The 22,191-nt window shown below is 32.8% G+C and overlaps 2 protein-coding genes and 1 non-coding gene across 8 annotated transcripts; 2 read left to right on the top strand and 1 right to left on the bottom strand.

The window, feature by feature from the left end:
• The first annotated feature begins 6,644 nt into the window (after positions 1-6,644).
• On the top strand, positions 6,645-10,647 carry LOC120081256 (ureide permease 1-like). 2 transcript variants are annotated; one of them, XM_039035977.1, is made up of 8 exons: positions 6,645-6,802; positions 7,430-7,746; positions 8,582-8,720; positions 8,865-9,039; positions 9,298-9,323; positions 9,430-9,530; positions 9,693-10,067; positions 10,294-10,647. In XM_039035977.1, the coding sequence occupies exons 2-8, from the start codon at positions 7,510-7,512 to the stop codon at positions 10,504-10,506; spliced, it is 1,266 nt and encodes a 421-aa protein (XP_038891905.1). In that variant the 5' UTR covers positions 6,645-6,802; positions 7,430-7,509; the 3' UTR covers positions 10,507-10,647. The 2 variants fall into 2 exon arrangements, with proteins under 2 accessions (XP_038891905.1, XP_038891904.1); XM_039035976.1 differs by having other exon boundaries at positions 9,298-9,329.
• A 1,661-nt stretch (positions 10,648-12,308) lies between these two features.
• LOC120081996 (ureide permease 1-like) lies at positions 12,309-16,701 on the top strand. 5 transcript variants are annotated; one of them, XM_039037194.1, is made up of 8 exons: positions 12,309-12,563; positions 13,213-13,521; positions 14,020-14,158; positions 14,305-14,479; positions 14,764-14,795; positions 14,907-14,995; positions 15,097-15,471; positions 16,089-16,701. In XM_039037194.1, exons 2-8 carry the CDS (start codon positions 13,285-13,287, stop codon positions 16,242-16,244), a joined length of 1,203 nt encoding a protein of 400 aa, XP_038893122.1. In that variant the 5' UTR covers positions 12,309-12,563; positions 13,213-13,284; the 3' UTR covers positions 16,245-16,701. The 5 variants fall into 5 exon arrangements, with proteins under 5 accessions (XP_038893122.1, XP_038893123.1, XP_038893124.1 ...); XM_039037195.1 differs by lacking the exon at positions 12,309-12,563 and adding an exon at positions 12,582-12,767; XM_039037196.1 differs by lacking the exon at positions 12,309-12,563 and adding an exon at positions 12,582-12,788.
• Positions 16,702-21,882: 5,181 nt separating this feature from the next.
• Positions 21,883-21,956, bottom strand: TRNAD-GUC. The gene has a single exon. It is a non-coding gene; the product is annotated as a tRNA-Asp (tRNA).
• Between the last annotated feature and the right edge of the window lie 235 nt (positions 21,957-22,191).

Raw genomic sequence — 22,191 nt, 5'->3', positions numbered from 1 at the left:
TAAGATCCCTGGTTGTCGTTGTAACTTAAGCATGTATGTGGAGACATACAAGTGGATCATGCCTTAAGTGATAACCTAAATGGTCTGCAGTATATGGATATAAGAGAGAAACCTTATCCTGCTGACACTATGGATACGACTCGCTTTGTAGATAGTTACAAGTGTTGTGACGTGCTATAGCTGGTCTGATCCTGATCATTCATATGGAGACATGCGAGCGGGGGTATCCTATACAAAGGAGTTTGTATAAGATCAGACCACGAAGTGTTTAGTCTCATTATATAACACCGTTCATGACATATACTTTCATTTCACTAGGATGACCATAGGTAACATGACCTTAATCTTGAGTGAGTTTGGAACTCCTACCTATGAGAGCGATCTTTTGATTTGCATGGGTGCGAGTGGCTAGATTATCAACTCAAACCTACCACTTTGGGGGTTCGTCTGATTGGGGAGTTGGGAACTCAGCTACACAAGATGGAATTCACTCATTCCCTAAAGTAGGAGTAAGTAGATAGATTGCTCCCTTAAGGGCTGATTTTGGGACTTGAATGATGTGGCGCCACACACCTTCTCATGGCCTGAGAGATGTACACTAATAGTAGGACTATGGTGTATTGTTCATTAGAGGGACCAGTGGTACTTAATAAGTTAAATGTAATTACAAGGGTAAAACAGTAAATTGACTCGGCTGTACTTACGAGCGATCTGTGAAGGGTTACCATACTGTTGACTGGTTATATCTAATGGACATAGAAATATATATGTAGTTAGAAGAGTACAACTGTCAGTCTTTAGTGGAGTGCCCGATAGTTAACGGATGGTGGATCTCATGATTAAAGAGTTTAGTCTGCTATTCACATATCGTTGGAGCTTCAAGCTACAGGTCCATAAGGTCCTCTTGGTAGCTCAATGGATTTAAGTTGAGAATCAGTTTTGCGTCAGTTTGAAGTGTTCAAATTGATAAGAAGAAGTTTGATTATATATGATATAATTAAACTGATTCAATTATATGTGATATAGTTGACTTGATGTATGAGATACATTAATTGGAGGAATTTGATATAAATATGATTTATATTGAATACAGGAGAAAAAGACTATGGTTTAAATGTTACATATGATGTGATATTAAAACTATAGGTTATAAATATAATATGATAAATTAATTATTATATTTATTTATAATTAAAACAATTATATGATAATTGTGAGTGGTTTCTCCTTTAATCGTGCATAAAAGTGGGAGGTTTTATTTAGTTTTCATAACTGAAGAATAAAATGAAAAATGCTTTCATTTTGTAAGGAATCGCTTCATTAAAAGCATTACCAATTATTTAGCTAACTAGAGACTATAGATAGCCTTCTAAGCGAGAACCTAAACGATCGTGTAAAGCATTTTACTAAACGAATGCGTGGCAAGCGGGATTCACTAAACGATCGTGTAAACGATCAATCCTATTTTTCTAAACGATCGTGTACCTAGAATAATTTACTAAACGATCAAGCACACAAAGTCTATATGATAAACAGTTCACTCTCCCACTTGCTTGGTTGTTTGGTTCGATCGTTGCCTTCCTCCAACTCTCTACCAAATCCAACAGAGCTCATACCTCCTAGATTCTCACTCCGAGAATACCAAGGTTACCAAGTGGTGGTGTCTAAGAGGTTACTTGTTCGTGGAGAAGATTGTTCGTGACTACTAGACGATTGGGTAGGCGATCTATGTGAGAGCGAGAGATTACTGTTCAAGTCTTCACGAGAGCGAGAGATCAGTGAAAGAAGAGTTCTTCAAAGGTATGTCTCTCGTTTCTTTTGTATTTAATTTCTAAAGCATGTCGTAATTTGTTCTAATATGCATAACTTGTTTGTAAGTTTATGAATGCTGTTAATTCTATCACAATGGATTTGGATCGATCATGCTTCCACTCATGGGTTCTTTTTTATGAGAGTTCCTTCAATTCTTACTATCAGTCTCAATATGATAATCATTGCAACGCATATTTTTAAAACTTAGAAGATTTCTCTTTGATTGACTAGAGAATAATACATTGAAAATTATAAATTTTGTTCCTCTAGGAAAAATAATATTTGCTTTTTCAAAACTTTCGATCATGTTTGCAGAACCTAATATTTTATTTACTTTTGCTTTCAACATTGTCAATTTGCAAAGTATTTTTTATTTGTAAGTATTGTGTGTGTAGTTGCACTGTCTGCCAGACATTGATCTTCTTTGCTCATTTTTTAAACCTCCAACATATGAAAATAATCCATGTTTCTTCACAAAAAGAAAATAATTACAATAAGAAAAACAACACTTAAAATATACAAAAGTTACTAAAAAAACATGTGGATAGATAAAAGAAAACAACAACATTAAGTCTAGATATTCTCAAAATCAAAAGAAATACTTGATATTCCATCAACTGCGCCAATCTTCTCTTTAGGAGATTCAAATAAGTTCATGATGACATGCAGAAATGCATGTCATCGGCCTTTTATTTAGAATTATGAAGGCTGTTAAGCAGAATATGCGGTAATTATGTTAGGAATTCATGAGAAAATGAGTTTGCGGCGTTCAACATTGAGAATCTCGGCTAACCCATTTTTATGCGTTATTATGCGTTCAATTGCCTATTTTTGTAGCTAACGTAGGAAGTGGACACAAACAGGGAAGCCGAGCTACCGCATAAACAACCGCATGCGGAGAAACTCTCCATCGCAAAGGCGAACGCATACGATCAATGGGTGTTGCGGTGATCAACCGCATGCGTCCATCGCATAGGAGTTGCGATCGTCAAGAGATTGTAGTCATCGTGTAGAAGTTGCAGTATTAAGCGAATGCGGTCACTGCACGATTGCACGATTGTAGCTACACAATAACCATAATAGTGGAATGAACGCATTAATACATATCTCGGGAAAACCAAAAGATGATGTTGACATTTCGCCTTCGTCGGAGTTAGATCTTGAGAGAGTCAGCTCTACCGTCCATCCATGGCACCACCGGCAACTTTGACACACATTCCCTGGGAGCAAGCAGCCAGACTACCGCATGCGGAAAAACTCTCCATCGGCAAAAGGCGAACGCATACGATCAACGCATGGGTGTTGCGGTGATCAACCACATGCGTCCATTGCATAGGATTTGCGTTCGTCAAGTGATTGCGGTCATCGTGTAGAAGTTGCGGTATTAAGCGAATGCGGTCACTGCATGATTGTGGCTACATGATAACCATAATAGTGGGATGAACGCAAGGTTGGTGGAATGAACGCATCAACGTATATCTCGGGAAAACCAAAAGATGATGTTGACATTTCACCTACCACGCCGTTAGCAGAAGAGATTTAGAAAAATGACTAACGCGCTGTGAATGTCAGAATCAGAGCAGTCCATTAATGTTGTCGGCGATCAAGCTCTATAAATAGAAGCCGGTGAGCAGAAATTCAAAATCATCCAAGTTCGGCCTTCGGGCTTATCCTTGTGATCCAGAAAAATGCGTTAGAAGAAAGTTTGAAAGTTCTTCATCTCCTTCATTCATTCCGAGTGACAATCGGAGCCTTTGTCGGAGTTAGATCTCGAGAGAGTCAGCTCCACCGCTCATCCATGGCACCACCGGCAGCCTTAACACACATCCGCTAGGAGCAAGACATTGCTTCCAGCTGGTCTTTTCATTTTCTCTTCTTTTCTTATATTGTATTGTATTACATTTTGGATTAAGGAATTAATACATTGTGTGTTCAATGTATTTCTATGTTTCCTTCGATTCCATCTCCATCTTTCTTTACTTAGCATCCTTAACTTTCAATGCATCACTTAGTGAGATTTCTTGAGTATCGCATACTTAGTCATGTGGATTAGAGATATGAAGCATGTAGCAAACCATCGGAAGGTGTGCGTTGTGCGAGTGTGTGAGAAAACCTTATTTGTTTAGTGTGAAGCTGTCGCAACGTTTGTCTATAGGCGGATGTAACGTTTGTCTATGAGTAAAGTCAGCAACAACTAACTGCCAGGAGGGTGTGGTTGGTCGCATTAAGCAGTGTAAGCATGTATTCACTAGAGATAGGAATAATCTTACGTCAGCCAAGTTCATGCGGTTACCTTGTCTTATGAGCGCGTCATTCATCATTTAGGCATACTTGGAAGAGTAGTCTAAAATCCAAATCTAAGACTCGAGAGAGCGGATTGGAATGTATAAGCAAGAATGGAGAACTTATGAATAAGCTCCGTTTGCTATCACACAACGTATGCACCCTATGGAGAGGATATTGCATGCGTCCAAGAAGTAAGATATGGTGGCTGTATGCGGTCATCCTAACCTTTTTGCATACATATAGTATACGTCCTAGAAATAAGCTCAAGTGTGTGTAGCATGATCGCATAGCTTGCGTTGGCTGAGGTTGCCCTTGCGGTCAATCTTAAGGGTTGCGATGAAGACATCCTCATGTTTTATCTGTTTTCCATCCATTTACTACGCGTCAACAGTTGTCGTGTCTCTATCTCTCATTCATACTTCTCATTGCATTGTTTGTTAGTTAGGAGTAGAAGTAGTTGTAGCATAAAACTCCTCATCATTCTTTTATTCAACCGCCACATACACATTACCGCATACGTCTAGCTATAAGTCCCTGAGTTCAACCTCAGATCACCGAGAACCTTGCGTTCGCGTTATACTTTGCGTGAACGCAAGAAAACTTGTGACAGGAACGCATGGTCATCGCATACATTCGTTAACACATAGTTCACTCCAATGCATGACCACCGACGCATGATATTGAACGCATACTTAAGGCATGCATCGCATATTGCGTTCACCTAATTTTACTCATCAAGTCCTTGACGACTTGGTAATTAATTTTTCGTCATCAGTTTGCTACATCAAAATTTGTCATATGGGATGGGTCAAATATATCATTATTCTGGTATGTAAAATTTGCTTCCACATTTTTTCCTTTTTCCTTCAGAGAGGCTTGATAGAGGTCAACTAAGTGTTTTGACGCACGACAGGTACGTGACCAATGCCCAGTCATTCCACACCGAAAACATTTATTTTCAACACTTTTTTAACTCTTATCTTGTGGAGCTTTTCCTTTGTGATCATTATTTTGTGAGGTTCTTTTGAAATTTAAATGATTAAAACAACCATTACGAAAATAATAATTACTTCTTCCTCTGCCACGGTCACGACCTCGACCACAATTATTATTAAAATTCACAACATTCACTTTAGGGAATGGTGACGTTCTGGTTGGTCGAGATTCATGATTTTTCATCAATAACTCGTTATTTTTTTCGGTCACGAGAAGACATGAAATTAATTCATAATATTGTTTAAAACCTTTCTCTCGATATTGCTGCCGCAGGAGCATATTTGAGACATGAAATATAGAAAATGTCTTTTCTAACATATCAGCATCAGTAATTTTTTCTCTGCAAAACAACAATTTTGAACTGATTTTAAATAATGCAGAATTGCAATCACTTACTAATTTAAAATCTTGTAGCCTCAAATGCATCTATTCATAATGGGCTTTAGGAAGAATAGCCATCTTTTGATGATCATACCTTTCTTTCAATTTTTGCCACAAGATACAGAGATCTTTTATTGTAAGATACTCCATTTTTAATCCCTTGTGGAGATGACGACGAAGGAAAATCATAGCTTTTGCTTTATCTTGGTTGGATGTCGTATTTCCTTCTTTAATTGTTTCTCCCAAGTTCATAGCACCTAGGTGAATTTTGGCATCGAGACCTATGGCAAATAATTATTGCCATTAATGTAAAGGGCCGCGAAACCTAATTTTGTAAGGTTTGTTATGGCAACACTATCACAAAATATTGTATTTATATTAGAAATTTAATATGTACTAAATATGCAAAATAACATTTAATTTATTAATTATAATAAAGAGGAAAAACCCGACCTATCTTTAGGACTTAGATGGAAGCAACGGGAGCTCATGCTGATAACATGTTGTCAAATTGAGGAATACAATAGAGCACAACGGATATGGAGAATATATATATATATATATATAATATAATATAATATAATATAATTAAAGGGTTGTTTTCAAATATAGAAAAATGAACCAAAATATTTACAAGATATAGCAAAATTTTAGAACTATCAATGATAGATTCTGATAGACACCGATAGATTTCTATTAGTGTCTATCAGCGTCTATCATTGATAGTTCTAAAATTTTACTATATCTTATAAATATTTTCAACAATTTTATCATTTGAAATAATTTCCCATAACTAAACTTATATATAACTAAATTAAAAATAACTAAAATTATAATTTTATGGAAATGAGAATAATAGAAATAGAAAATATGAATTTATGGAAATAAAAAATATATGAAAATTTCTTTTTATTCTCATCAACGTAGACTTATATAGATATCAAGCATGAATTATTACAAACCACATGGACAAGAAAAATGATACATACTTTTAGAATAGTAAGTTTGAGGAACTATTTTTATCATATTTATAATACTTTATACATTTTTTTTAAAAAAAAAAATTGGAATAAAGATTTTCTGTCCCTGTCAGGAATCTTCTGACTTCGCGCAAAAAAATATTTATATATATAAGGATCGGGCGGATAGCAACTGAGAGCAGGGTCACAATCACAATTACCGTATCTAAAATAGTTGCATTCTGAAGCAAAATTGCTTGATTTGTTTTCAATATTTCCTTTGTCTCATTGTTGTGATACTGATCATTTACATTGAAGCAGTTTCCTTCTCCAGAATACTTGAAATCCAAGTATCAGCAAACACTCTGGTGAGATTCTTTTTACTCCCAACTTTTTGAAATTAGCAATGCTTTTGTTCTTGCTTCGTGGGTTTCCACGCTGCTGGAGTTTGATTTCTAGCGTTGAATGTTTGAAGCAATTGGTAGTCATATTGGCTCACCAATTGGTTGGATCAACTTTTGGTTTGACTTCCTCTGTTTGTGACCTTTAGCTTTGAAATGGTTGAGATCTTTCTAAAATATTTTATTTCTCTGATTGGGCTTATGTTATCGTTAGAATGTCTTGAATTTGTTATTTGGTGTTTTAAACGACCAAGTAACAGGGGTCTTGCTGACCAGTCTATTAGTCAGGATCCAAGGCAATGTCCCAAAACTGAAGTTGAATTCGAATTTATCATATTTATATTATTTACGATTTTGATCCTAGGGTTTCGAGAGATGCACTATATAAATTCTCTAATTCTTGAGGCACTTTTACTCTGAACTATTCTCTATAATAGTAGACTATTCTCCCTCTACTCTAGATGTATCTAATATACTGTTAGTTGACTGTTTATGCATTTCTGTTTATTGTTGATTTCATAACAGTTATATTGTTCTCAAGTTGTTGAAATCCAGTGGGTATTGTCAAGTAACTTCGAATTTCGTTGATCTCAGGTTCTTCTGCAGGATTTTTAGTATTTCTTCATTGTTTGACCATATAACCAGAGTGGAGTTATATACTTGTAAGTTAAAGCATGTATTTAGTGGAGACTAAAGAAGGGGCTATAGCATGTATGGTATTGTCCCTCTTATTTTTGGGAACCTACCCTGCGCTTTTGAGTCTTCTTGAACGGCGGGGGCGTCTTCCTCAGCATATTTTTCTTGATTACTCCATAACAAATTATTTAGCAGCTGTATTTTTTGCTCTGACACTTGGTCAGTTTGGAAAGAGCTCACCAGATAGACCAAATTTTATCCAACAGCTTTCTCAGGTTGCTTTCATCATATATTTACTCTTGAAATTTCATTTGCATCATTTGTTTGGTTCCAGGCAAATCATTATAATTCTTGTAGCATTAATTTGATCATTTGTTGAAATAATGTCCATGTCTTAACAGAGTGGAAGGATGAGATACTGTTCGAGTAATATGATGAAATGGGGGAATTTTGTTTATGGTTTGTTCGTTTGAAGAGAATGGATCGAATTCATCTCCTCGTTTTTCAATATTATGACTTTTTCTACATATTATCTGTTTTCTCATTTTTTTCTTTTGCTTCTAGCTTCTTAGAGACTAATATGTAATATCTTAGACCCTATTTGATAACTATATAGTTTTTTTATTTTTTGTTTTTGAAAATCAAGCCTAGTATAAACACCACTTCCATCTATTGATTTCTATATTTTGTTGTCTCCATTTTAGAAATGTTTTAAAAATCAAAACCACAGTTTGAAAATTAAAAAAAGTAGTTTTCAAAAACTTGTTTTTGCTTTTGAAAATTGGCTAAATATTCAAATGTTTACATAGAAAATATGAAAACCAGAGGTAAGAATTTGTGAGAAAATAAATACAATTTCTTAAATCAAAATGATTATCAAATGGGCTTTCACTTATTTTTAGTTTTGTTTTTCCCCATTTATGTAGGTAACATTTTTTTAAGAGCTAAGGTAACTGGGAAGTAGTGGATTCTGCTATATTTTCTGGATGTTAATATTGACCAACAAGAAATTTCCATTCAATCTATTCTAATCTTCTGCTATCCTTGATTCATCTACATTTGTAAATCTCGTTGTAATGGGTGTATAATCTTCTAAAATATTATGTGCAGGAGAATTGGCCTTCTATTATATTTGCTATGGCTGGTGGTGTAGCGCTGTGTATTGGGAATCTTTCTGCTCAATATGCTTTGGCGTTTGTTGGTTTGTCAGTTACAGAAGTGCTTGTTTGCAGCATAATAGTAGTTTTAGGTCTCTATACTTGTTCCATTCTCTTTTACTCTGTTTATATTTGTTTGTTATTTAGGTGACAGAAACTAACCTATCAGTTACTTGAATATATGTCTTATTTCTGATGGGATTGTCCCCTTTGGTTTTCTTCTTTTTCTTTTAAAGGCTCAACCATGAACTATTTTCTTGATGGCAAAATTAATAGAGCGGAGATTCTTTTCCCCGGTGTTGCTTGCTTTTTTATTGCGGTTTGTCTTGGCTCTGCTGCTCACTCGTCCAACACGGCTGATAACAAAATAAAGTTGGAAAGTTTATCTGCCGATTCAAAAAAAGAGTCCAAGTATGTTTTTTACGTGTAGCAATGACAAGTAAACTTATGAGACATTTCGTTGTTTAGTTGATGTTATGATCTTATTCATAATCACATAACCTGCCTGGAGGTGGCTGGCCACTCAAATCCAAAGCTTTGTTGTGAATGATATGCTGGTTGTTTTTTTGGTTTTCTTTTCTTTTCCTGAATTCTACTGAAGTTTTTTTTTTCCGCTGGAAATTTTTGTTGAATGTTGAATATATTTACTTCAGAATCCATTTTTTGCAGGGCAATTGATGTCTCTTCAATTTCAGGTCAGGGTAAAATCTTCTGGAGCTATGTCTTACTACTGTCTTTTTGTCAATTCTTTTCAAGTGAAACGACAATTTAACTTTTGGTTTTAAATTTTGACACGTATAGTTGAGTCAGCAGACCTGGAGAATGCCGATTGTTCCTCGCAAAATGCAGAAGCTGGAACTGCAGACTTTCTTGTTCTAGTTGAAAACAGAAGATCCATCAAGGTCTATAATACTACTACATTAATGAATACATTCCTTTAAGAAAAAAACTATCTTTATGACACAAAGCATCCAAGATTCCTTAATAGTATTTAAGGCCATTGATTCTCTTTCTGTTATATTCTTAGATGTTATTCAGTGACTAGAAATGGTACGTACTTGCAGGTGTCTGGTAAGAGCACACTAGTTGGACTGTGCATAATTTTCTTTTCTGGTGTTTCCCTTTCACTCTTTTCACCTGCATTCAATTTGGCTACAAATGATCAATGGCACACTCTGAAGGAAGGCATCCCACATCTGTCTGTCTATATCGCATTTTTCTACTTCTCGACATCTTCTTTTGTCTTGGCCGTCGTTCTTAATGTCATCCTCCTTTTCCGCCCTATGCTGAACATACCCAAAACATCATTCAAGGCATATGTGAATGATTGGAATGGTAGAGGATTGGCCTTGTTGGCTGGTTTTTTGTGTGGATTTGGCAATGGTTTGGAGTTCATGGGTGGTCAAGCTGCTGGATATGCAGCAGCAGATTCTGTGCAGGTCAGTTTCTTCACCTCTCTTAGATAGCATGTGAAAAATTCCACGCAATACTTACTACTCTCGTTCATTGTCAGCCACGTTAGAATTTGCGATATCATACCAACTCGGCATTGTGAACTCAAACTAGTCTTAACAAAATCAAACTGAATATTACCAATAATGATGAGTTTAATATCTGATATCTCTATCATTTTTTGGTTGTTTGAATCTGAAATGATTGTTCTAGGCATTTCCACTGGTGAGCACCTTTTGGGGAGTAGTTCTGTTTGGAGAATACCGAAGATCGTCAAGAAAAACATACGTCTTGCTAGTGAGCATGTTGTTTATGTTCACAGTGGCTGTTGTGGTTCTAATGGCTTCATCAGGACATAGACATGAGAGAGGTATTGGAAAATCATTAGGGAAGTCTTGTCAAAGCTCAACCCTTTGTGCCAGTTAGAAACGAATGAAAGTTGAACTGTCATAAAACTTATACTATCAATCTTCATGTTAGAAGTTTTGATTCTTCCACTCCACATATTATAAAAGGAAAAAAATCACATTTGCTGTTTATATAAGTTTGGTTTCAATTTCATCTCAATCTATAATATATATAAAAAATACCAAGATCTTTTTATCAAGGTTAATTTTCCTTTGCTATTTCTTTTATGTGTTTCTTTTAGTAATTTATACTACCTCGATCCTTATACTTGGCTTTTATTCATTTTGATCAATATACTTTCAAAATGTTCATTTTGGTCCATATATTTTGAATTTTGGTTCTTTTTGGTGTTTTACTTTCAACTTTTCATGGTAAATATAAACTATAGTAATATTTTATGACAAATATAAACTATCATAATATTTCTTGTATAAAACAATCACATTGTTATTCAATTTTTTTCAAAAGAATAATATATAACAGCAAAAAGTAAAATATCAAATGTAAAGCACATATTCAAAGACTAACCATCTTAAAGTTATTCTTCTCAAATATTCTATCATAAATTATCACGTGACAATTTTTTTTTTCAAATATTACTCTTACTAAAAATACTAAAACTATATTTTTATTGTGAGTCATAGCAAATATGCCAAGTTTATAGGGGCAATGTGTTTTTTCTTTTTTTTTTTTTTGTAAGTTGCTTTTAATTTCATTTTCGAGAACTTTAAGAAACCAATTTCAAATTGGATGGATCAATTAGAAACTAATTTTAAATCTTCAAGATCCAATATATCACTCTCGAAATCTCAAATACCAAATAGTAGTTAAATTTGAGTGTCGAAAATTAAGTTTTTATTTGATAATTATTCGATTTTTGGTTTTTTAAAATTAAGTTTATGAATATTATTTCCACTCATAATTTTCTATGTTTCGTTATCCATCTTCTACCAATGTTTTATAAATATAACAAAATTTCACTATCTATTAATGATAGACCTCGATAGATCATGATAATCACTTATAGATGTCTATCAATGGTCAGTGATAGATGTCTATCGTGGTCTATCACTGATGGATAATGACATTTTATTATGCTTGAAAATATTTTTAATTATTTTACCATTTGAAACAATTACTCTTTAAAATTAGGAGGAAACAATTATGAATTAAAACAAAATCATTATAAATTAGATTTTAGTTTTCAAAAACTTATTTTTACTTTTGGAATTTAAATAATAAATTAAGTGTTTCTTTAACCGAAATAGAAACTTAAATTAAAAATTTGAGAAGAAAAACATAAACTTACAAAAAAAAAAAAAATAATAAAAACTAACACCATGTTAAATAATTATTTGATTTTTTATTTTTTGTTTTTAAAAATTAAACCCATAGATATTTTTACACTTCCAAATTTCTTCCTTTATCCATGGTTTAAAAAACTAAACCAAATTTGGAAAATTTAAAAACATAATTTTTAAAAGCTTGTTTTTGTTTTTAAATTTGGGTAAAAATATAACCCTTACGCTCGAGAATTATGCCAATCATGATAAGAAATGGAAAAGAAATAGGTTCAATATTAAAAAAAAAAAAAAAAACAAACAAAAAACAAAAAGAAAAATGGTGAACAAACGGTCGTAAATACACAATCTTGTAGAATGAGGTTGAAGGTCTAAGTTTTGAATTCATATTTTAATGACTTGAAAAGGTAAAATCTTTCCTCAAATTTACTATAACGTGGAGTTGCGTTGTTAACATCGTCGGCTGAACGGTGAAACAATGATTGGTATTTCAGAATACCAAGAAAAATTAGAATGAAATCGAATCTCTTTAAGAATCAACCATCAATGTTCGTTGTCCCCTCCAATATAGCTCTCAACCAATTATGGAATATACCATTTATAACTTTCAGGTTGGCATATGCAAGCAGATGTAGAACTCAACAATCGACACACAATGACACGAAAGGAAAGAAAAAGTTCAATTTGAAGGGAAAAGGTAACGGAATCTTTGACTCAAGTGTGCAAACTACGAAGTTTGATTGGGTGGGGGTTGCTTAAAATCGTCATCATCAGGTAATATAATTGCATTCTACGGAATCATCCTTTGAGATTCCATTTTCCATTTGTTTCCCCCAACTTTTGAAATGTTCTGGCTTGATTCGTTTTGAGATTCTCAAAACCCACTGCGATTTGAGTATTTTACTGGCTTCATAGATTGTTCCCTCCCTGCCCTTTTGTTTTTTCCGATCAATTGGCTCGTTTGTTATCCATTTCTGAGTATGGGATTGGAATTTCTCTGTCTGTGAAATCTGACCTTAAACTTGGAACTCGTTTGATGATCTTATTTGTTTTCTTGCTTTCATCTTGCATAATCCGTTAGATTATTGATATATTATCAAATTTACCTTCAATTATTAAGCTTTTTGGGGATGATTTGAGGTAGTATTAGAGCAGGAAGTCAATATTGATTTCCACTTGTTGGTGCTAGAATGTTGATATAATATTAAACTAAGATGCTAACCCAGTCTTTCGTTTTTCTGGGGCTTCAGTTATATTGTTTCTGCAGTAGTTGAAATCTTTGAATTTTTTCAGTCTTTTGAGTTTTCTTCCGTTTGCGTAACTCTTGTTGCTGTAATTGTTTTAATGATCTAGGTTCTTGATTTTATATGTTTTCTCACTGGAGGGAAACAATGAGACTGATTAATATCGCCATTCTCTGCAGGATTTCTATGCCATTGCATAATTTATTGACTATATAGTTGGAGTCGATTAATAGTCTTGGAGGTTTTGAAACATGTATGTGGTTGAGAGTAAAGGTGGTGCTATAGCATGTATGCTGTTGGCGCTTTTCTTTTTGGGAACATGGCCTGCACTCTTGACTCTCCTAGAACGACGGGGGCGTCTTCCTCAGCATACTTACCTCGATTACTCCATAACGAATTTATTGGCTGCTGTGATTATTGCTTTAACACTTGGTGAGATTGGAAAGAGCTCAGATGATAATCCGAATTTTATCCAACAACTTTATCAGGTTGCTTTCGCTTATTTACCTGTGTGATTTGACTCATCTTCCTTTAGTTCCATATCTTAGATCTTTGGCAAATCACCAGCCATATCTAGGCAGGTTTTGGCACTAATTTGATCATCTGTTAGTAATTAAGAACTGCCCTCTCGGTCCTCTGGTGATCAATGGGGCGAGTTTGATGTGACTTTTAAAGTGGTGAAAGTACTCATACTAGTTTTAGAAAGATGTAAACTAGCATTTCTTTCAAAAGTGTTTATAAAAGATATGTTTCGGGCCTGTTTGGACTGATTTTCTAAGTTAAAAACATTTTTGTGCATTTAGGAATACTTTTTAAGTACTTAAAAAGTCAATCCAAACAGATCCTTCATTTTATAAAAGTGTTTCACCTAAAAAACACTTTTTGCAAAAGGCACTAGTAATACTTTATTGGTTATTTGGTGATTTAGTTATATGGATAAAATCATGTTGTAATAGGTGTCTAACCTACCGAAATGTTGTATGCAGGATAATTGGCCGTCCGTCATGTTTGCGATGGCGGGTGGTATAGTTCTGAGTCTTGGAAATCTTTCTACTCAGTATGCTTTTGCTTACGTTGGCTTATCAGTTACAGAAGTAATCACTGCAAGTATAACAGTTGTTATAGGTCTGTATATTTACTCCATTCTACTTCTTACTCTATTTGTCTTGGCATGTCTTTTTCAGGTGAAAAGAAACTCTTAAATATAATGTCTGAAATCTGATGGGATGCTCCCTATGGGGCATTGCTTGAATCTGTTTCTTATATATAAGGTACAACCGTGAACTACTTTCTTGATGACAAAATTAACAGAGCCGAGGTACTTTTCCCTGGTGTTGCTTGCTTTTTGATTGCGGTATGTCTTGGCTCGGCCGTTCACTCATCCAACACAGCTGATAACAAAGCGAAACTGGAAAAATTTTCCGGCGATAAAGAAAAAGGGTTGAAGTATGTTTTCTTTGCTTACTGTACTAATGTTTAGAAACTCCGAATATCTTTAATTGTCTTGTTGGTCTTATGATCTTATTCATATTACATATCGTTTGCCTGCGTAGCCATTAAATCCAAATTTGAATGTGTTTCAGCATTTTGGCTGTGAATCATATGCAGTGTTTGTTTGTAAAGTTTTGTTTTTGGATTCTTTTGGAGTTTTGTTTGATTTATGAAAATATGGACTGACTATCCATATATATTGGTGTGATATTATATCCTGCCTTATTCAATTTTGACAGGACAACTCACGACGCTTCATTTTCAATAAAAGGTAAATCTTCTGTGGCTATGATCTACTACTATTTTTTCATTGATCCTTTGTATTCGAAAGGGCAGCTGGCTTTTTTGCTTTGGATTTTGACATGTACAATTGAATCAACAGATTTGGAAAGTGTCGATTATTTTTCACTAAAGGCAAAAGCTGGGACTGCAGACTTTCTGGTTGAACTTGAGAATAGAAGATCCATTAAGGTGCGAAATGCCACTGCAAATAATATAAGCCTTATCAACCCATTGCTTCGCTTCCTCTTCTATTCTATACGTATTCAGTGGCTAGAATATCACTTTTGCAGGTGTTTGGTAAGAGCACATTCATTGGACTGTTCTTAACTTTCTTTGCTGGTGTTTGCTTTTCTCTCTTCTCACCGGCATTCAATTTGGCGACAAACGATCAATGGCACGCTCTGAAGGAAGGTGTCCCGCACTTGAATGTTTACACTGCATTTTTCTACTTTTCAGTCTCTTGTTTTGTTTTAGCCGTCATTCTTAACGTCGTCTTCCTTTACCGCCCTATAATTGACTTGCCCAAGACAACATTCAAGGCTTATCTAAATGACTGGAATGGTAGAGGATGGGCCTTGTTGGCTGGATTCTTGTGTGGATTTGGCAATGGCCTGCAGTTCATGGGTGGTCAAGCTGCTGGTTATGCAGCTGCAGATGCTGTGCAGGTCAATTTCCCCCCTCTATGATTGTAGTATCTTAATAACTCGGGTCCTGTCTAGTAATCATTTTATTTTCGATTTTTGGTTGTCGAAAATTAAACCTATTTTTTCTCAATTTCTTATAATGGTTTTATTTTTTCTTAAGTAAAAGAGTTCAATTTTTAACCAAATTCCAAAAATAAAAACAAGTTTTTAAAACAACGGCCTTGTTTTTTAATTATTTGATTTTTTTATTTTTAGTTTTTTAAAATTAAACCTACAAACACTTAAAAACTAAAAAGATGCGAACCATGATAAGACAATAAGATAATATGGCCTTAATTTTCAAAAATCGAAAATAAAAAAACGAAATGGTTACCAAACGGTGCCTACTTTTTTAATTTTCAAAACTTGGATTGATTTTTTAAAACATTGGAAATAGATAACAAAACAAGAAATTTAGAAGTGAATGGGGTATAGTTTAATTTTCAAAAACTAAAAACAAAAATCAATTGGTTACCAAATTGTGACTTAATATTCAAGAACCCCATGTCGTTTATTTATGTGAATATCATTGATGAGTTTTAATGATCAATATCTCATTCTTTTACCTAGTTGTTTTGAGCTGGAATGGACTGTTTCAGGCACTTCCACTTGTGAGCACATTTTGGGGAATTCTTCTATTTGGAGAATACCGTGGATCGTCCAAGAAAACATATGCTTTGCTCATCAGCATGTTGTTTATGTTTATGGTAGCTGTTGGTGTTCTAATGGCTTCAGCGGGGCATCGAAAGCAATAGTGTTGCAAAATCTCTAGAACTCTGTAGAAAAACACATTTTTTCAACTACTTAGAAGGGAATCACAGCTGTTTAAAGTTCTTATCGGCCGTGGCGTACCAGAAAACTTACAATCCTGAGACGAGCAAACTGGAAAAACAGTTATTGCTTTTGACGCTATTGTAGATTAACACAAAAGAATGTGCCGACTAATTTTTTCAGTCCCATGACAGCGAAGGAGTGGTTTGAATTAGTTAAATAAAGGTAACACAGTTGTTTGAAACGTTGAAATTGTTAGTTGTACAATGTAATAAAGTTATGGAAATTTACAGTTTCTTCACCAAAAATTAAAAAAAAAAAAATTGATTTTCTATGTATCCAGGTAGTGTAGAAGATTTTTTATTTTTCTTTTCTTTTGAGTAAGAACTGTAGAAGATTTGTGTTTATGTTAATGTAAACCAGTTTGAAATTCATGTCACGTTTGCCTTTTTTTTTTTTTTTTCTTCTTCTTCTTTTCTTTTTACATATATTCCTTCTGATTTTACCCATTAATGGTTGGACCCATTTTCATATTATTTTGGAAATATTATAAGGAAGATAATATTTTCTTTATAAAAAAAAATCTCAAATGTCACTTTGGAACAAATTTTAAATTAAAAAACTAAGAATGAGAATTTTTTTAAGGAAAAAAAAATACTCTTTTGGTCCTTATGTTTTGGGTTTAGTTCCTATTTCATTTTTATGTTTCAAAATCTAATACTTTGGTTCTTGAGATTTTAATAAGGGAAATTATGATGCGTGACAAAATAAGAATGATAAAAATGTTGGGATTGATACCTTAAATCTTGTAATCTTGTAGTTTGTAATTGCATTTGTATAAATAACTTAGTTATCTAATAAAATAAGACTGTATTTTATTCAACATTTGGTTGCATTAACCCAAAAACCAATAAATTGAGATATAAGGTTATCAGTGGCGTGATACCCCCATCCTGGTGACACTACGAGTACGACTCACTTTGTAGTTGTTATAATTGTTGTAAAGTATTCTGATCATTCATGTGGAGACATGAGAGTGGAGTATTCTATATGAAGAGTTTGTATGAGACCGGATTGAATATTCTCTCTATATAACACCAACACTATTGCTAGAAGAGATTTATATTTCACTAGAATGACCATAGGTGACTTGACCAGCTGAATCCTGAGTGAGTTATGAACTCCCCTGCCTATGAAGGCGGTCCTTGGGAATGCAGTTATACAAGAAGGAATTCAATCATTCCCTAGTATTAGGGTAAGTCATTCCCTAGTATTAGGGTAAGTAGAGAAATGCTCCCTTAAGGGTTGATTCCGAGGCTTGAATAATGTGACGTTACACCCTCTCCTAGCTTGATAGGGTTTAGGTTATAGTTGAACTATAACTTTAGGTTATAGTTGAACTATAACTTATTGTTCATTAGAGGGATCAGTGATACTTAAGGAGTAAGATATAACTATAGGGGCAAAACGATAATTCTAGTCCAATTGTACTTACGAACAATTGTGAAGGATTGACTCACCGTTGATTAGTTATATCCAATAGACACAGAAATATATCTATAGTATGAAGAATGCAGTTGTCAGTCATTAGTAGAGTGACCGACAGTTAATGGACGTTTATTAATTTAATTAAACTTTTTAATTAATCAAATACCAATAGAGTTTCAATCTATAAGTTCATAAGGCCTCCTCATTAGCTCAATTGGGATTAATGAGAATCAAATTAATTTTGGATTAATTTGAATGGTTCAAATTAATAGAGGAAATTGATTATATATGATATAATTAATATAAAATATAATGTATATGATACATTATAATATAAAGTTTTATTTGAGAGAAAATAAATATTTGAATATGATTCAAATATTAATTTTATAAATACGATTCATATAAACTATAAGTTAAAATTAATATAAATATGACTCATATTAATTGCTATAAGTTAAATGAGAGAATATTAAATTTTAAGTTATATTATATGTGATATAATAGAAATTATAGGATAAATGTTATATTAGATATAACATATGGTTTTTTTTCCTAATATATGATAAATAGATATTAATTTTTTTTTAATTTATTAATTATTGGGAGAGATTGATGTGATAACTTTCCCTCAATTCTCTCATTTTACGTGGTTAGTGGGAGTGACAAATTTAGGGGTTTTTTCACTCTTCTTCCTGACTCTCACAATCACGCAAAAAAAAGATTCTCCCAAGAAATAATTGGTCAGAAAAGAACAAAACAAATCCTTCCTTCCAAATTAATTGTTTGAAGCCTATCTACTCTCAAAAGATTCTCTGCCGTTAGAGAATAACGAGGTAGCCTCGTGGTAGGTTCAAAATTTGTCACTATGTTTGGGTGTTCGTGAGTTAGTGGAAAACGAAGAGTTCATGACCAGAGAGGAAACGTGAAGAAATTTAGTTTTCAAGGATAAGTGATCTTTGGATCTCATCTTCCTTTTTTGTTTTTAAACTAAAATTGCATACTTATTTAAGGCTGTTTATTCTTAGTTTTTGAGACACGATCCTTCTGATGATGGTAGTCACCTACTCTTGAAAAAAAAAATCAATTGCTAATTTTTGTTTAAGGCAATAAAATCAATTGCTAATTTTTGTTTATATATGTCATTTTTTTCTTTTCAACTATTAGCATTTGTACTCTTCTTTTTTCTAAAGCTTTTAGCTTTTGGTATTCGGACATACAGATATATATCATTTTAGGTATACCAATTAATTGATATACCTAAATATCAATTTTTGAGTCCTCTTTTATGTATGCATTTTCAATTTTTGAATCTTATTTCTTCTCTCTCAATAACAGTTTTTCTTCCCTTTTTAACATGATCTCGATACATTCATCACGTATATACTTTTTTTCAATTTTATTTGTATGTTAATTTTTTTCAATTTTATTTTATTTTTATTTTTATTTTATTTTTATTATTTTTTTTTTTGATTGTAGATCTTTATTTTTCGTTTTAATGCTCTTTTGTACAATTAATTGTTTTTTTTTTCTTGATTTAGATTTTGATGAGTTGATTTGATTTGTTATTTTAAATCAAGTTTTAGTCTTTCTATTTACTTTGAATTTGGTATATCAGTAATATATCTAACAACAATCAATTTATCAAGTTTATCAACAATAAATCTAACAACAATCAACATTCAATTAGTAACATATGTTGAAGTAAGACAAAGCATGATATTTCAAGTGTATCAGCAATATATCGTATATAACTTATAAGACATAAGTGTATTAGACATCAATTAGTAAATATTTGAAGTGAAACATGAGTATATTATTACACTTACTTTGATGTCTAATGTCAGATATTCAAGTGTATATTAGTAGTATATGTTTTATTTTTTAAACATGACATTCAAGTGTATCAACAATATATGAAATATAAGATATGAGTGTATAAGTAGTAAATACCTTTAGGTAAGACATGAGTGCATCAATAGTATATCTAACATCAATCAACATTCTAAGGTGTATATCTAACCTCAGTGAACATTCAATCAATAAATTTGATTCTCACTTATTTTAGTTTTTGTCACAAATGGATACTTGCTACACTATTTTATCTTTTTTTTTTTGTTTTGTATTTTTACTCCTTTTAAATGATGTATTGCTTAACATACTACTATTTTAATAATTATATAATATACCTAAAACGAAGTGTATCAGTGTACTCTCATAGACGTCATTTTAGGTATATCAATTAATTGATATACCAAATCCATTAATGAAGTATATTAAAGTCACCTTCAAAAAACAGAGATTTTTGCTTATGTTGTGCACATAATTGAAGGACTTTTTTAACATTTTCATTTTTAATTGGATTGAGTTGGGCTTATTTTGCCCTTTTTGCAAAACAAAAAAGGGACATGGGCCTAATTTTACAAATATATTTTGCTAATTGTGCAATTGCCCCTTTCAATAATGCTCAATTTTTAGTTTTTGAGATGAAAGGTTAGTGATTTAACGGAAGGCTGACTAGGATGATGATTAAACTAATTTAAACCTAAATAAATTGTTGATGTGACTATTTTAATTTTGATAGGTAAAAAAGTTCTTTTTAAATAAACAAAAATAGAATAAACTCAAAAGGCACTAGATGGACTGGAACGAAGAAACTCAAGAATCTAACGTTTTATTTATACAGAGGAAGGAAAAGAAGCTGGGTGAGGAAGGAAACTTCATTGTTAAGAAAAACAAAATTTCTATATAAAAAAATTAAACAATATTTACAAGATTTGGATAATGCTCAATTTTACTCTATTGTTTTTAAAAAAAAAATTATAAGAAAAACAAAATTTCATTCTTACTGTGTTGTTTTACATAAAAATTTCTTTAGAAAAAAAAAAAAAAAAAAAAAGAAAGAAAAACAGAGGCAAGCTGCTAGATTTCGAAACATTGAAGAAGATCTAAAAAAAAAAAAAACTTCAACAGTCGATATGAAAAGAAAATGAAAAAAATAAAAATAAAAATAAAAAACAAATTCTCTTTGTTGCTCATTGCTAGATTTCATAGATTATCTCTAATCCTTCTTCCTCTTAATAATTGGAAGGAAAAAAAAATAGTTACTTTTCCTTCCTCAACAATATCTCTTTATGTCTCTTGAGTTTCTTTTATTTTTGTTTTTATTTATTTAAAAAGAACATTTTTCACTAGTCAAAATTAAAATAGCCACATCATCAATCTATTTAAGTTTAGAACTAGTCTAATCATCATCCTAGTCAGTCTTTCGTTAAGCCATTAACGATTCTCTTATCTAAAGGACTAAAATTGAACATTATTGAAATCTCAAGGACCAAAATGTTAGATTTTGAAACATATGGACTGAATAGGAGTTAAAACCAAAACCTAAGGATCACATGGTATTTTTTCCTTTTTTAAGTTCAGAATAATTGAAATTTGTCTAAAGTTTAGGATTATTTCATGAGTAATACTTAGATATCTTTTATTATGCACAAAAATGAATATAGTCTAGAATTAAAGTTTAAAATTTAGATATCAATAGAAATGTAGATATCTCAATTTGTTGAAAATGTCTATAGAAATAATATAAGACAGACTACGCGTTAACGGCTTGAGCAAGAAGGCCGAGCTTTCTTTGGTAGCTAACGCTAGGATTTGGGAAGAATATACATGAGAGTCATGAGTGTGAGGAGAAAGAGCCTTCCCATTTGCTGTTTTAGACCTAGGAAGACTTGCCTTCCCAAATCTTCTGCTTTCACTGATGGTTATGGATTACTTGCTGGATCGAACTTAAAAACGTCTCGATTTGATTGGCCTGGTCTTGGGTGATGGATCGAATGGACACTCAACTGCGTTATCACAGCTGTGATGGATGAAAAAATCTATATTGAAAAAAAAAAGAGCCAACCCAGTACGGTATTCCTTGGAATTCTGAATATGATGCTACCAATAATCGTACTAATCCACATATGTCTTTCTCCCATTCATCGGTACTAGTTGAAGAAATGGAAATTCATAAATGTGAAACTAAAAAAATAGATAATATCATAATGAAATTATGCTATTTGTACTCCTTTTCACAGAAAATGGAGAGATGAATTATGTATTTTTTTTTATTGGATTTTGATCCGTCGGGACTGACGGGGCTCGAACCCGCAACTTCCGCCTTGACAGGGCGGTGCTCTGACCGATTGAACTACAATCCCAAAAAAATTAGGTGTACAACCTAAATTTTTTTTTTTTTTTTCTCATTGGATATCATTCGAACCATTTGGTTTCGTTGTGTTGTAACAGAGACACGAATGCTGATGAGAAAAATAATGTGAATAAGAAAGAGATATATAAACGATGATTATGGATGCAGTAAACTCATAGTGGGCTAATTCATGAATTGAATTAAATGGGCCATTTTTTAACTAAGCGATAGAGTCATGCTTTTTA

The sequence above is a fragment of the Benincasa hispida genome, chromosome 7 (assembly GCF_009727055.1).
Source record: "Benincasa hispida cultivar B227 chromosome 7, ASM972705v1, whole genome shotgun sequence".
NCBI classification, from domain to species: domain Eukaryota; kingdom Viridiplantae; phylum Streptophyta; class Magnoliopsida; order Cucurbitales; family Cucurbitaceae; genus Benincasa; species Benincasa hispida.
The sequence above is the reverse complement of the archived record's forward strand: the minus strand, read 5'-3'. Positions and strand labels throughout refer to the sequence as shown.